Genomic DNA, 16,314 nt, shown 5'->3' with positions numbered 1-16,314 from the left:
ACTTTATACCTTTCTTTGCTGCTTAGGTTTTTATTTTTCCTATGACTACTATATATATATTTATTTAAAGGAGTTTTAATTTTATAAGAAGGAAGGAAGGAATACATCCTCTCCCTCTCCCCCCGCAACTCCAGGATTCCCCTTTGAAGCCAGGGCTGGATAAAAGATCTCCAATGTTCTTTCATCTTAATAAAAATCAATTCATGATATAATAACACTAGCTAACCTTTATTGAGGACTTACAGTGTGGCAGGCACTATTCAAAATTATCTAGACCTATCAATTCACTAAGCCCCTACAACCTCATGAGATAGGGCCAACAATTGTTCCCACTTTACAGATGAGGACACTGAGGTGTAAAATAAAACGTTAAGACACTGGACCAGGGTGGCAGAGGCCATGTTCTTCACCACCCTCTGGTGCAGTGCTCCCGGCTTCAGGGTAGGAAAGAAGGAGATGCATTCCTGTAGCCAAGCCTCATTCTCCTCCCAGGGCCCAGGCAGGTCACAACATCCCCTTACCTATGCTGCATGGACAGAGGAGAGCTCTCAGGGAGTCAGCCACTGCTACTGAGCAGCTCAGAGAAAAACACACGAGCATGGAACATGCTGGAGAGGAGGAGAAAGTTCCCTGAACCAACTTTGGAAAGAAGGCTCACCCTTCAAAACCTCCACCTCTCAGTGAGCTAATGCCTCCCTCCACAGAGGCGTCCCAGGAATGCTGGGAAAGGACACAGAGACAGTGTTCTGTGGCTGCCTGGCATGGGAGCCTGACACAGAGAGGGGCCAGAGGAAAGGGGGCCGTGCCTGTCAGCGTGGGCCCTCCTGCATGTGTGAGCCTCCAGCCAGAGAAGTGTCATCTTCTCTTAGTTCTTGAAAACTGGCCAATTAGTCGCTAATTACTTTGTGTGTAAATTCCAGCAGGAAGGCTGGAAAATTCAATATCAACTTCAGCATTGAGGTTCTCCACCAATAACTGGCTCTGCCAATCTTCCAAATAAAGCCCCGTAGCACACAAAATGTGGACTCTACCTGAGCTTCAGGACAGCCAATAGGACACACACTGCCTCTCCAGTCAGCTGCAGACTAACTACCCTGAATAGCTTTCTGCTGACAGCTTAAAGCAAAGCATCATGGGAAATAGAGATCACATGATCCTCATTAATTAATGAAAGGAAAGATATGAAGAAGTGGAGACCTTTTAGGGTCAAGGGAAAAAACTGTGTGTTGTATGTTAGGAATGCTTCCAACACAGACTTTCAAGAAGTACACACCTATGATGTAGCAACCCACTGGAGTGGAAAGCTCTGGAGCTGAAGATGAGAAGAATAAGTATTTAGTGAACACCTACTACAAGCAGGGTATTGTCCTAGGCCCACTAGGTGAGCACTCAAGTGTGGAGTTCTCAGTCACAGAATGGCATTTCATGTAAAAATACAAGGTCAGCAAAGGGCACCTGCAAGATGCCTGGTGCAGGGAGATGTTATGTCACTCAGGTCGGTATGATTCCCATGACAGTCTGGGTCATCAGGAAAGGCTTCACAGAGCAGGAGCATCTGACATAGCCCTGAAGGCATAATGGCATTTTTTTTAGACCTGCGGTCCCTAAATCACCTGAGGAATGCTTTAAAAAACAGTCATGTCCTGGCTGGTCTGCCTCAGTTGGTTGAATGCTATCCCGTGCACTGAAGGTCATGGGTTCAATTCCCAGTCAGGGCACATGCTCAGGTTTCAGATTCAATCTCCATGCAGAAGGCAACCAATACATCTCTCTCTCTCTCTCTCTCTCTCTCTCTCTCTCTCTCTCCCTTCCTCTCTCTCTAAAATCAATAAAAATTTATTTAAAAAAAATAGAGTCCTGAACCCCAGACCAGACCTACTGAGTCAAAAGTTCTAGGAATGTTACCCTGGAATCACTATTCTTTTTAAAAGGTTATTATTATTATGGTTAATTTAAAACATGCACAAAAGTAGAATAGTGAGCCCACATGTATCATCACCCTATATTAGCAATCATCAACTCTTTCTCTATTCCCCCTCCCTCAGTATTATGGACTCTACATGTTTTTAATTGATTTTAGAGGCAGGGAGGGAGAAAGGGAAGGAGAGAGGGAGAGAGAGAGATATCTGTTGGTTGCCTTCTGTATTCTCCTTGACCAGGGATTGAACCCTCAGCCTGGGCATGTGACTTGACTGGGAATGGAACCCGCCACCTTCTGGTGCATGGGACGACATGACACTCCAACCAACTGAGCCACACCTTCCAGGGTGGAATCTACATATTTTTTTAAACTGGGAACTCTGAGGCAGCCAGACCACGAAAGTTAATTGGGAACTACTCACTGATCAAGACACAGATTAGGAGCAAGGGAAAATCCAAAGACAGTAGGGACACAAAGGCTCATAAAAGTGAAAGAGAATGGTATCTGGGGGAGAATGGCAAATAATCTGGAGTACCTAGATGGTGGGGTGCACGGTTAGGGGGAGTAGTGGAAGGATTGTTGTGGGCCACCAGAGCCTTGTTAACACATATTGTGTCTTGGTTAGAAACACAAAGAGGCATCTCCTCTGGGTAGAAAATGCACCCTTTTCTGGGGCAGAAGCCAGCCACACAGCAGAGAGCCCCACCTCCCACTCAATGCCTGTGTTCTTCCTGCCTGTGTCCAAACCACAGAGCCGTACACAGCAGCCTCAGGGTCAGGTGGGAGGGAGTCCAAAGCCAGTGAAGGGGACATTGCTTTATCTTATAAGGGTTGCAGGACGCAAGGAAGGGAACATGGGACAATCAGCCTGAGGTTTGAAAGACTACTGGGCAACAACAGAGGGGAGAGGGATAGATAAACGGGCAGAAAACCAAGAAGCAGTGAGTCAAGTCTATAAACGACTGCAAACTAGCCAGGGAAGAAGGAAGAAGGCCTTGAAGGTCAAGTCTTGAGAGAGACATTTGAGAGAAAGATCTTGTTTAGGGTTCTAAGACAACTGGGGTTTGGATATCGTGATACGGGAGTCACGGGCACATAGGAGTCCTTTGAAGGCATGCAAATGTTGAAAGTGCTCGAGGCGAGTATTTAGGGTAAGAATAAAGCGAGATGAAGGCCCTGGGGAAAACCAGAATTTATCAAATAGGGGTTGGAGGGAAGAAGGAACCAGGACAGGTGGTAATAGAGATCAAGGAGAACCAGTCAGAGAGGTGGGAAGGAGATGGGAGAGGGAGAAAGTATGGTTCGTAGAAGACAATAGAGCAAAAGTGTTCACAGGGGTGGTGAGAGGGACACATTCCTTTAGGAACATGGAAAGGAGGAGAAAAGTAGGAATGTAAGGGAAAGTCAAGTCCTGGAATGACAAGCTGGAGTTTGGACTTGGACTTGGAAAGGCAGGAGATACAGCATTAGCTTGTTGATCAGTCAGTCAGTTAGACTTCCTAAGCCTGTCACTTACCAACTGTGGCCCTGGACAAATTATTTAAGGTGAGCCTCTGAATCCCTGCTGGTCAGCTACGGATGATTCCGCCCACTCTCATAGGGCTGGCATGGGGGTGACATCTCAAAGAATGACAATTCTTCTTCATGCCATGCCACCTAACAGTGCACCGCCTTGTAGTATGGGTGATCTTTTCACCTATCTAACTCCTGGTATCTCTGACTAGCTTGTAACCTGCTTTGGGGGCAGAGATTAGGGTTTTAAACTAATTGAAGTCAAGAAAATTGTGTAAAATAAAAAGATTAAGGGGTAAAAATAAAAAAGAAATGGCCCTTAGGAGTTTACAACTTAGTGAAAAATCCACATGGATGCCTCACCCCAGCACAAGGGGAATAGTGGTAGGTGCAGCCACAAAAGCCTCAAATTGCAAATAAAAGTGTGTGTGTGGAGGGGATGGGGGGGGGGGGCGTGGAGAGGCTCACTTCAGCTGGGCGACCAGGCCTTGTGCAGGCAGGCAGTAGTGCAGGAGGCTTCCAGGCTGGATAGAGAGGGTAGAGAGGAGGGCTATATGCACAGGGAAGTTGGGAATTGGCAGATAAGTTTGAGGAAAGCTAAGAACCTTGGTGGGTTCAAAACAGGGTATTGTGGGAAGTGAGAAAGAAAGGTGTATTGAGCTGTAGCAGACAAAAGCTAAGGTGACCTCCGATGGCTCACACTCTGGCATAATTCCATAATCCCCCTCTTGAGTTTGGTGGAAACCGTGGCTTACCTCTAACCAAAAGAATGTGGAAAAGGTGATGGGATATCACCATCTTGGTTATGCGATATGATAGGACAGAGGCAAAGGGGTTTTGCAGATATAATTACGGTTTCTAATCACTTGACTTTGAGTTAAATGAGAAGATTATCCTGGATAGGCCCGATCTACTCATCAAGCGATTCTTTTCATTTTTTTTAAGTCCTCACCCAAGGATATTTTTCCATTGATTTCTAGACTGGAAGTTTGTCACATATCACTAGGAAACAAGTAATGACCTCACAACGTGGAGGGCCATGAACAGCAGGCTAGAAAGTATGGGCTTTATTATGCAACACATTGGGAACCACTGAATATTTCTGAGCAGAGACTCATCCTTTAGGAAGCTGGGAGATATCAGCAGGAAGCGAAGCCTGCAGTAGGAGTTGGTCAGGAGCCCTTTACGAACATTTTAGTCAGGGCATGGCTCCCAGGACTGGGAGTTCTACTGACCAGTAAAGATCTTGTGAGGGACTCAGTTCTGGGATGAACCAAGCCAGCGAATCTACCCCATTAACATAAAATAAAAAAGAGGAGGAGAAAGCAAAAACCAAGAAATTGACAGTCACTGAAAAAATCTTAAGGAACTTTAGTGTCCTTGTTGCTAATTATAAATATTTACTCCTCCCAGAATTCCTGACCTCACAGAAGAGCCTGCGTAAACAGTCCTGCTGCCTTACTGGAAAGTGTGTGTGTGTGTGTGTGTGTGTGTGTGTGTGTGTGTGTGTGTGTGATGTTTTCTTGGGCTGGGGACAGGGCAGTAATAAGGGACTAGAGGATCTGCAGAGAGTCACTTCCTGTTGGATATTGTCTAGTTCCCTTCCCCTGCTCGGCCGGCCAGCCGGGATCATAAACCCTGAGACCCTCAAGCAACTCCTCCTTCTCTGATTCTATCTGCTGGAGACAACTAAGCCAAACAAACTCAGGAAGCGACAAGAGGTTGGGAAGGGGAGGAAGTTCATGGCACAGAAGGAAAAAGTAAAGAGAATGCCCTGATGTTGAAGGAAGAGGGTGGGGAGAGAAAGAAATGAAGGTCACCCCAAGGTCGTTGGGCGCCAGGCCTTTAAAATGCGGTTCTTGGGCTTTCAATCAAAACTGGCACAAGCAGGGTGTCTCCTGGGGCTATTCAAATATTAACATTCACAGTGATAAACAGCCGCCCTCCTCCCCCGCCCCCCAAGTCCTCTGTAAGCAAATTAAAACAACTGATCTCAAGCGGGTCACTAAGAGACCAGCTGGGCCGGAGCCAAGTCAGCTCCAGTGTCTGGAGAATGCTTTAATTTTTCACTTTTAGGAAAGAGAGGAGGAAAGAAGAGCTACCTGTAGATGACTCCATGCTGGTGGAGGAACATGAGGGCTGACGTAACCTCTGCAGCATAGAACCGGGAACGAGGCTCGTCGAATTTTCGGGAGCGCTGAATCTGGAACATGAGGTCTCCACCATTGACATACTCCATGACGAAAAAGAGGCGGTCCTGAAAGAATGGAGAAAATGTCATTTGGCTGGTTCCACTGCCGCTGCCCACACAGGCCGGCATACTGGGCGCCTTCAAGACACTGGGTGCTGAATTAGAAAAAGGGGGAGCTCTCTGAATGGGGGGGAGGGCAGAAGAGAGGGGGAGTAGGATTCTACATGGGGCGAGGCCAGGAGAGAAGGGGGAGGTGTGTGTATGTGTGTGGGGGGAGGGCGGGGAGTGAGGACACAAACAAATGCCTGGATGTGGGAATGCTTAGTGACGGGTAAACTGAGCAGGTCAGCTGGGGTGGGAGGTTCATGGAGCAAAGGGGAAATGGTGATGTCTGAGAGGTCAGAGGAGCAGAGTACCTTCTTAACATATAGACTGAGTCCTAAATGAAGCTGCCAGGAGAATGTCAGCATATTGTTTCCAGTCAAAATTCATAGACTCACTCCATTAAGACAGAGCAAAACTCACAATGATACTTCATTCATGAAACAGCACATCCCCTTTATTTGTGGCATCTCTTTGAAATTAAGTCCGTTGTTAAGAATTGTTACAAATTCAGACGACCTTCTCCCACTCCACAATCTCCAGAATTTTCCAGGCTTTACTGCTATTCACAAAGGGCTCAATGTCTAGCTTCTCTTCCACTTCCCCTGCCCTTCCCCTTCAAGACCTGCCTCGCTTTCTCCCCAGAGTACAATTTTGTACTCCGAAGTACAGAGGCCGCCTTGCTGACCATTCATTCAATCATCCATTCCCCATGCAAATCCTCATGTCAAAAACCGAATACCCAGGACAACCCCAGCCCCATGAAACCAGACTGTCAAGGGGAGGACTCAGGCATCAGTAGTTTGCAAAGCTCCCCACGTGATTCCAATGAGCATCCAGGGCTGAGAACCGCTGGCTCCTCCATTTGGCCTCTGCCAAGGTGTTCTGCATCTGTGAGGTATATGGATTCTAAGTCATTGGAGTTTTCCTTTTCAAGGATCCCCAAGAACAAGGATTCTTAAACTTGTGCGTCAGCATCAAACAGAGGTGTGTTAGAACATGGATTCCTGGTTCTACTCCTGATTCAGAAGATTGGGGATGGAGCCTGAGGACCTGCATCGCCTAGTTCCCAGTTGATGTTGTTGATGCTGCTGGCCCAGGGACCCCAGTTTTGAGAACCACTGCCCCGGAGCACTTGCGCTAGCCCCTCACATGGCAAGCACAGCCCTGATGTAGCTGAACCACGCCATCATGAACAGCCACTGCAACACCATTCCAGGGTTGCCAACTTGGACTCGGGCTGTAGCGACCATGAACTATTTCCTGGGCTGTGTTTGAAAGAATCCAAATATTTAAAGAGGAAAAGCCTGCCCTCCCTGCACCCTGCCTTGCTGCCTTTTTTCTCCCAACACTGGGACACACAGCATTTAAGAAAAGGGGCTGTGAGGGAGGAAGAGCCCCCACCCCAATTTCATCACTGACTGGCGGAGTGACCGCAGGCTAATGACTTCATCTCTCTGTGCTCAGTGTTCTCCTCTGTAAAAATGAGGAGGAGAATAGGACCTGCCTTACAGACTTCTTATGAGGATTAAATTATAGGTTAAAATGCCTGGCTCATAATTGGTGCTCCACGAAGATTGCCGAGCGCTGTTGTTTCTGAAGGTATTACAGCTGTTATTATTATCATTATCAAGTCTTCATTTTTCCTGTCCTTTCACCAGCGTTTCTCCCTGATCACTGTCTCTTCCAACAAACACTTGTTCCCTTGGCTTTCAGGCTGTTTCCCCCTGTATTTCTGGCAGGGTTTTTTCTGCTTCCTCTTAGGCTTCTCCTCTCTCAGCATTAGGTATTGGATTCCCACAGGACTGGGTTCTAGACCCTCCCCTTTGCTCACTCTGTACTCACTATGTGACGTCATCCACACCCACAGTGTCCAATGCACCTTGACTTAGAGAGAACTCACAAAGGTCTGCCTCCATCCTAGACCTCTCCTCCAAGCTGCAGACCCATTGAACCAACTGCATTTCTGCTACTCCTTCTAGGTGCCTCAAAGGCACTCAACACGTTCAAAACTGACTTCATAATCTTCCTCCAGCAAAATGGTCCTCATCCAGGGTGCCTGTCTCAGGCAGGGCATCACCACTCAGCCAGTTGTGAAAGTCAGAAACCAGAAATTCATTCTTAATACCTTCCTCTCCCTCATCCCTCACATCCATCACCAAGCCCTGTTGCATTTACCTATTGTATCTTTGTACTTATCGTTTTGAACTTGTCATATTTGTCTACTTCTGCCCATCTCCACCACCCTCATGGCCACCATTATGGCCCAAGTAATTATCATCCTTTGTCTAGATTCTTTTTTAAAAAAAATTATTTTATTGATTTTTTACAGAGAGGAAGGGAGATAGAGAGAGAGAGTTAGAAACATCAATGAGAGAGAAACATTGATCAGCTGCCTCCTGCACACCTCCCACTGGGGATGTGCCCACAACCAAGGTACACGCCCTTGACTGGAATCGAACCTGGGACCTTTGAATCCACAGGCTGATGCTCTATCCACTGAGCCAAACCAGTTAGGGCTGTCTAGATTCTTGCAAGTGCCTTTTTACTAATGCTCTCTACATTGACTCCAGTCCCCACAGCTAATGCGGATCACACTACAGAGTATACTGCTGAAATGAAATGCTAATTGTAAACCTTCCCCCTTCCTCCTCTCATTCTCCTGATTAATTATTTTAAATAATTATATTGGAATTATGTTGGGATGAATAGAAAGCTCCTTAATATGCTATGCATCCCATATGGTCTGATCCTACCTACTTCCTGAGTCATATCACTTCCAGCTGTCTCTTGTTCCCTCTGCCCCAGTAGCAAACTCCCTCCTGCCACAGGGCCTTTGCTCATGCTGTTCCCTCTGCTTGGAATGCTTCCCCCTCTCTCTTCATCTGGTCAATCTCTCCTTATCCTCCAGATTTAAGTGCAGCCATCTTTCCTTCTAGGACGCTGCCCCTGATTTCTCCCCCTAATGTGCGCTATGTTCTCATTGCAGCATTCAGCACAGTGGAAGTTTTATTTGTTTAACTGATTTATGTATTTCTCCCCCAGTACTCTGTATTCTTAACGAAGGCAGGAACTGTGGGTTATTCTTTTTTTTTTTTTAAAGGGAATTAGCCTAACCCAAAAGAAAAACTGCCATAATTTCCTTTAAAAACAAGCATTGTGTGGGTAGAAGAATAAATAAAGTTAGGGAACTAACTGTAAGAGAGAGCATGAACCAAAGGGCTTTCTGATATTTGTATCTGCAAGTTCTCACTGCTTACAGTTAAAGCCAAGCCAGCCACTGCAGTGAGCCTCCTGCCTGCGGAATCCAGAGACGGAGATGGTGGTCACTTGGACTTTTCACCCCCATGGGGTCTGTCTGTGTCAGCACCCATGACTCAATTACAGCTCTGAACAGCACTTTTGTTTTGTGGGCAGATTTCCTCACTTCCCGTGAGTTGCTCAGTTCCTTCAGGACACATCTTATTCTTCCCCCATCATCACTGGCTCTGAACTCCGTACCTAGAGAGGCACTCGATAAAATCTGCTCACTCCCTATGAGCCTCAGGAGGTGCAGATCCTTACTGACTCTCCAGCAACTAGAACTAGCACAGAGGGGGCTCTTAGTATATCTTTGTAGAATGCATGAGTGATTGAATACTCACCATGGACAAGGCTCTGGATCAAGCATGTCAAACTCCAAGGCTAACATGGGCCAAATAAATAAGGCATGTGGCCTGCAGGCCACGAGTTTGACATGTTTGCTCTAGATGCTGGAAATTCAACAGTAAACCAGAGTTGATTTCCCTGTGTTACTTCTCTTTGTAACCTCGTTCTGAGCTATTTTAACTTGAGCCCATTTAAAAAAATTTAAATTAATTTCTCATTCAATTTTAAATGTTTTATTGATTTTTAGAAAGAGAGGAAGGGAGAGGGATAGAGAGGTAAAAAAATCGGTGAGAGTGAAACATTGATCGGTTGTCTCCTGCACATTTCCCCACTGCGGAATGAACCCACAAACTGGATATGTGTCCTAACTGGGAATCAAAACTGTGTCCTTTTGGTGTACGGGACAACGCTCCAACCAACTGAGCCACACTGGCCAGGGCTAACTTGAGCCCATTTTAAAATTTAGTTTTAACCTGCATGCCATGAAACATAATCAGCCCTTTCTACATTGTCAGGAATGTTTTAAAGCAAAATACATTTTTCACTCCCCTTCCCTCCATTCGGTGAGTTGGCTGTTTCTGACCACCACACCTAACACATCTGAGAAGCGTGTTTTGACACAAAGTGAGAACCTCAAGTCATTCTGGGAACTGCCTAATTACATAAACTGAAATCAAAAGAAAGCTGGCAAACCCAGCGGCTACTCATTAATCCCCTCTTGGCATCAGTAGAAAACAAAACAAAAGAAAACACCAGCTTCCTGGTAAAGTAAGCAAATATGTTTTCTGAGGTAATCAAAGATTTTAAAAGCCTGCTTCCACCTCCTCCTCCCTTAATCTCACCTGAATGTCTAAAAGTTATGGTCTTGTGATACCAAGTAAAATAATGAAATTAGGAAAGAGATTATATGTCATGGCCATTTAAGGTGAGAACAGTTAATAATGACCTACGAGCCGGAAGGGCAGCACTGTGGGTTAGAAACTCCCATTGGGCTCCATTTTCCCAGAGCGCTAAGCTTTCCTGCCTTTGAAGGGAAATGTAGGCCCGCCCTGTTCATCTTTCAAGGTGTGATGGATAGCCAGCGGCTTCCTCTCAGCGGCACTGCATGTCCTGCCAGTCGGGTTTGTTTGGACACACGCTCTCCATCTCTTTTCGCTGTTTATATGTGCAAAGATTCTATCGCTTTTGAATCAATTTCACATGAGCGCCCAACAAAAGACCAGACCTGGAACAGTTCGCCTTTGACGTGTCAGTGACAGGATGCACCATCTCTGCAACGTGCTGTCTGAAGGTCCTCGCTCTACACTCTGCCACATCGCCGCTTCCCCTGCGTGCCTAAACATTTAACCTGTCAATACAAAGGGTCTTTCCTGGGGTAGGAGCTTGGAGGACAGGGAAGATGACGTAAGCCATGGCTTTGGCTTCCAGGAGCTAGGAATTGAAGACAGGAAGGCATAGAAAGCAGAATGCTCTATCCTTAGGTGCTCAACTCTCCTGCATCAGCAGGTTGTACACTGTGTATGTGGGTGGTATCTTCTTAGCCCCAATAGAGAATAACTGTCTGTCTCACCACTTATGGAAGAAAACTCTTTCTATGTTTTATTTCTCATACTAAAGGGTGTCCCAAAATTCACGCAAGATTTGAATTTTGCGTGAGCATTAACAACAACAACAAAAATAAAAGCCTAATTTTACTTGGTTTATTGAATCAGATTCTAATATCTGTTGCCCTTTGAGTTCAATCCTTTCAATTTGATAAGCATTACCAAGTACCAATTATGGCCCAGGAGCAGGGACAATGAAGACCAATGAAGACCATGGCTTTGCGTATGTGCCAGCAAAGCCGTGGAGGCCATTTACCCGATGTGCTATTCCATACATAACCCTATACTGTATACTTTATGAATCAATGGAAAATTTATAATTTTTAATTATAAACCTGTGTTTTCTATCGAAATTGCTTCTTGCGTGAATTTTGGGACACCCTGTACAACTGGCATTGATGGGACTGGCCATTGCTGGTGAGACAAGTATGAATGAGGGGAAAGACCATACTTACATAGGGTCTTGAACACTGGGAGGAGGAAGGAGGGAGGAGAGAAGGCCTGGCAAGTCTGAAGCATAGCCCTGCAGGGCAGCAGTGAGGAAAAGTGAACATTGCATGTAGGGATGAGCGGGATCGGAGTGAGCCAGTGAGAAAACTGGCTCTCTACGAAACAGGGCATAAACTCTGGAGACAGGCAGGAAGGCCAAAGATTGGGTAGTGGGGTTGGGGGTAGGGAGGGGAGGTGGGGAATATAGCCAATGAGAGTACAGTGGTACTTCTGGATCATCACTGTGTACACTGCATCATCATAGTATCAATTCTGGCACCTCAGCATCACCTCACAGTACCTGGCTTCCTTTGCTTACACCTATTGGCTGCTTTCCCCATCAAGTGCCACTCCTGGGGCATGGCATCTGCCTACTGTCCTCTGTTCCTGTTGACCTGGACTCCAGGAAAGCAGCAACGTGTCAGGAATCTTGCTTGCCCCTCACTCATCTGCGCAACTTACCAGCCTGGTTATGTTGCAAAGGTAGAGATAATTTAAAGAGAAAGAAAACATGGGTTGCTCACTAGAGCCCACTGTCACTAGTAGTCAGCTGTTTAAAGCCAAAGTTAAGGACCTATGAAGTGTTCCTTGTTTTTCTTTTTAATTGAATCTACTGGGGTGACACTGGTTGATAAAATGATACAGGTTTCAGCAATACAATTCTACAATACATCATTTGTATATTGTATTGTGTGTTTACTACCCCAAGTCAAGACTCCTTCCATCGCTATTTATCCTCCCCTTACCTTCTTCTACATGCCCCCCAACCCCCATGTCCCATGTGTTTTTAAGCATAGGAATATAAGCATTCTTGTTTCAATCCCATTTCCTCAACCAAGAAGAACCTGGTACTTAATCAAGGCTCTTCCCATGAACTCAGGCTGCTCTTCCCAATCCAGTGTGGGAGTGTATCAAACTAGTTGTTTCCCACGCATGTGCCTTCCAGTGTCCCCTGCAGGGCCTCAGAATGCCCCTTTCTTGTGTATCCCCATCTTGTCTGGGCTCAGTGCATGTGCTGCTCAAGAAATAACTTGAGTCTCTCTGGTTTCCAGCTCAGGTGTTAGAGGTGCACTCTACACAGGTCTGAAGCAGCCGAATAGCTGCTGTTCTGATTCCAGAACCTCAGAGTCATCTTATTATCTGCTGCGCCTGAAGCAAAATAAGCAGCACCCACAGGTTTTAGATGAAAGTATTTAGGTTGATCACACCATGCAGAGAAGAAAGGAAAGCTGCCTCCTCATACCTTCAAGGCTCAGGGTAGCCGTCAGAGCTGATCCTACACATGAGAAGCAATGATGTGGCAAGAGCTTCTGTTTAGCCTGCAGACCAGGTAATACACATATACTGTGGTCTGTGCAGCAATTTTCTGGGTAGTCAACCACCCTTGGGGTGTGGTTTCCAGGGGGCTCATGCACCTACTCCTGCACATAAAGCCTGCAGTCCTGTGACAGGTCAACCCTTGAACCATGTTACTGCAGCTACTATTGATGCTGCGTTCTCTTTGCTTTTTGTTTCTTTGCCTGTTTGCTTATTTAGAAAGAAATCCTGCTAACCAATCAGAACATTAGAGTGTACCCACACTGATGTGAAAATGACCAGTCTCTTCAGTGGAAAGCAATCAAGGAAACCCTTTTCAATCTTGTGTACATACGACTGACTAACTGCTCACTTTACAACCAGCTGCCAACATCACAATAGTTCTGTTCCTACCTTTTCTTTTTCCAAAGAATATGCAAAGTTCTAGTGACAGCTTTAAAGATAAGCAAATACCAGGTAGCTGACCCTAAATAGAGAAGGTACATCAATATTTCCCTTCAACTGTGGGAAGAAAACATAACCGGTTTTAGATGGAAGTATTTAGGTTGATCACACCGTACAGAGAAGAAAGGAAAGCTGCCTTCTCATACCCCCATAGCTCAGGGTAGCCGTCAGAGCTGATCCTACACATGAGAAGCAATGATGTGGCAAGAGCTTCTGTTTAGCCTGCAGACCAGGTAATACACATATACTGTGGTCTGTGCAGCAATTTTCTGGGTAGTTAATGGAACTTTTTTCCTCTACTTGGGATCCTGGAAGGATGATACCTCTCTTCCATTCCATTCACTAGGACCTGGCTCATCCCTGATAAGTTCAGCCAACACTGACTGTTTCCCTTCCTGACCGACTACTAAGCTTTCTGTCTACATCAGTTTGGATTATCCCTTATCCTTACAACACTCTTTGGTAGAAGCAGGACACAGGTAGCAACTGTTCCTAGAGCTCCTGTTGGACTATTGGTCAGAGCACATGGTCAGTGTGTTGTCTGTTTCTGGGCACCATATTGACACTGACAAACTAGAGTTCATCCAGAGGAAGGCAACAGGAGGGTGAGGAGAAGCTGGGGCTTAAAAGGAGAAGCTGAAGGAAGTGGCAATGATCAGCCTCAATAAATCCACTCTTAAAGGAAGCTGACAGTCCGAACTGAATAAGGGAATGAATCAAAGAAACAAACTGAAGAGGAGTTCTCTTAAAACTCTGAAGGATTGCCATGTTGGTAAATTCAATCTGTTCCTGCAGAGGACCAGAGGACCCAACTAAGACCAACAGGTAGAAGATACAGTGAGGCCCCTCTTATTACAACCCTCTGTCCAACACTGGATTCCACTGCCTTTTGCAGTAAGTTCCTTCCAACTTGAGGATGTCAGCTTCAGCTGGATGACCACTTTGAAGGGCTGTTAACAGAAACCCGCTTTGTTCATGGAGAGGATGAACCAGATGAGCTGGTTGAGCCTAAGGATCCTTTGGGGGCATTTTAAAGCATACAGATTTCCAGGTCCCCCTATCAGAGCTTCTAACTCTGGGATGGGCCCTGGGAACGTTCACTTAGTTTTAAATTTCTCAGGTAGCTCCTAATGATCAGTGAGGTTTGGGAACTACTACGCTAGGCAGCTGCTCAGGCTCCTCCTAACATTAAGATGTGGTGATTTCATTGCATTTTGTTCTACATCTTTTTGTGAAAATTCCACGTGTTGATAAAATCCAAGTAGAGCGTAAATTCTTGGGCCAGTGGTTTCTAGACTTCCTCCATTCCAGCACTCTGACGGACAAAGTGCACTCTCATGAAAACCACGGCTTTCCACAACAGAAGGTATCTCCTGGAGTGACAGGGCCATGTCCCCTGCATCTGGCTGCATCCCTGCAATGCTTCACACCATACTGGGCTCATCCAAGCCATTCTGGTATCGCCATAATAAAGCACCTACTGTGCAGCTGATATTGTGCTTACTGTGTTTTTGCAATTGTAGGGCCAAACAAGATTAAAACAAGGGCCTCAAATCCCCACCCATGACTAGAGAGCTGTGCTTTCATTACATAATTGTATTTCTTGTCTTTTTCATTCTACCAACCACACTTGGCTTGACTTTTAGTCCTATAGACATGGTGTTGGATTCATATGCATGGCTGCCCTGAGCCAAATGAACCACTCCATCGTGGCAAGAAAGCGTGGTTGACATCACCTCTGTGCTAAATCCCCTTTCATGTTCTGACTCCTTTAATAAAGCCAAAATGAAAATGTGCTAATCTGGGGGAAATTGGCAACTTGGAAATAATGCACTAACATATGGATACAACTCAATCCTGTGGACTCTGAACACTAGATCACATTGTTTTAAGTCTTAAGTGGCCTGGCTGGTGGCTGCAGGCTGCTGAAGAGGATTTCCATACCACTTCACTAATACTTTCATTTGATGACAGATAGAGCGTGAAAGGAAATTTTTTGATTATTAAGTTCTTTGATCTCCATACTTCTGCCCAGGTTGACTCTGAATGCCGAGCAGTGTGGTGAGATAAACTTATAAATATTTGGTGCAGTAGCACAGGGCCCTCTCTGAGGAACTGTTTAATCGCGATGGTGCTGTTGTAAGGAGGTGCTAGATTCCAGCCTGTGTTGTTTTATGAAAATCTATGAGCACAGACTCCAATCAACACCCTGTGATCTGCATTAAGCAGGCCTAGGTGCTTGTAGAAGCAGAACAAAAACAGCCTGTGTTTAATCTGTCCACAAGCCTTTTGTTCTTAACAACCTGGAAAGGTGGTGATGTAGACAAAGCAAGAGGGAGTTTCAGGAGCACAACGGCTCTTTGACACGGACAGAGGGCTGACAACTTGGAGAGATGACTGCTTTCTCTAAAGGTAGAAATCCATCATCTAAACTAGCAGTTCTCAACCTGTGGGTCACGACCCCTTTGGCGGTCGAACAACCCTTTCACAGGGGTTGCCTAAGACCATCCTGCATATCAGATATTTACATTATGATTCATAACAGTAGCAACATTACAGTTATGAAGTAGCAACGAAAATAATTTTATGGTTGGGTCACAACATGAGGAACTGTATTTAAAGGGCCAGAAGGTTGAGAACCATTGAAACAGACTTGTTAATGACATGGATGAGAAGAAAGACTTGGGAGCTTGAGAACCTCAGCTGAAACAGTTCATGACTTGATTGTACTCAGTCCCCGTTTGCAGTACTCTGTCCTGAGTGTTTTTGAATGTTCTGATAGCTTTCTCCATACACATCCCTGCCTACATAGTCCACACTCAGGCACTACACCCAGGCTGCCTGCATTCGAATCCTGGCTCAGCTACTTTCTGGCTGTGTGAACTTGGCCAAACGGAGGTGTTGGTGTCCCCAGCTGTAAAAATTAGATTCACTGGTAGCTACTTCCTGGAGAATTTAGGTAGATTATCCTTAATTGTAGGTGTCTGGCCAAAAATCAAACACACAAACAAACAAGAAACTGCTCAGGAAAATATTAACTCACCAGCCTCGTTTTGGTGGCTGCATATGGTGCAGGGCTGAACAAA

The 16,314-nt window shown here is 45.7% G+C and overlaps 1 protein-coding gene across 3 annotated transcripts in view; it reads right to left on the bottom strand.

Moving 5' to 3' along the window:
* The window catches only part of PRKCE (protein kinase C, epsilon), a 447,587-nt gene that overhangs the window by 73,440 nt on the left and 357,833 nt on the right, over positions 1–16,314 (bottom strand). For all 3 annotated transcript variants that reach the window (XM_005864780.2, XM_005864779.2, XM_005864781.2), the window contains one exon: positions 5,536–5,690. In XM_005864780.2, the coding sequence (XP_005864842.1) occupies positions 5,536–5,690 (155 nt within the window). The remainder of the gene's footprint in view (positions 1–5,535; positions 5,691–16,314) is intronic.

This window comes from Myotis brandtii, unplaced genomic scaffold (genome assembly GCF_000412655.1).
Source record: "Myotis brandtii unplaced genomic scaffold, ASM41265v1 scaffold191, whole genome shotgun sequence".
Classification (NCBI taxonomy): domain Eukaryota; kingdom Metazoa; phylum Chordata; class Mammalia; order Chiroptera; family Vespertilionidae; genus Myotis; species Myotis brandtii.
The sequence above is the reverse complement of the archived record's forward strand: the minus strand, read 5'-3'. Positions and strand labels throughout refer to the sequence as shown.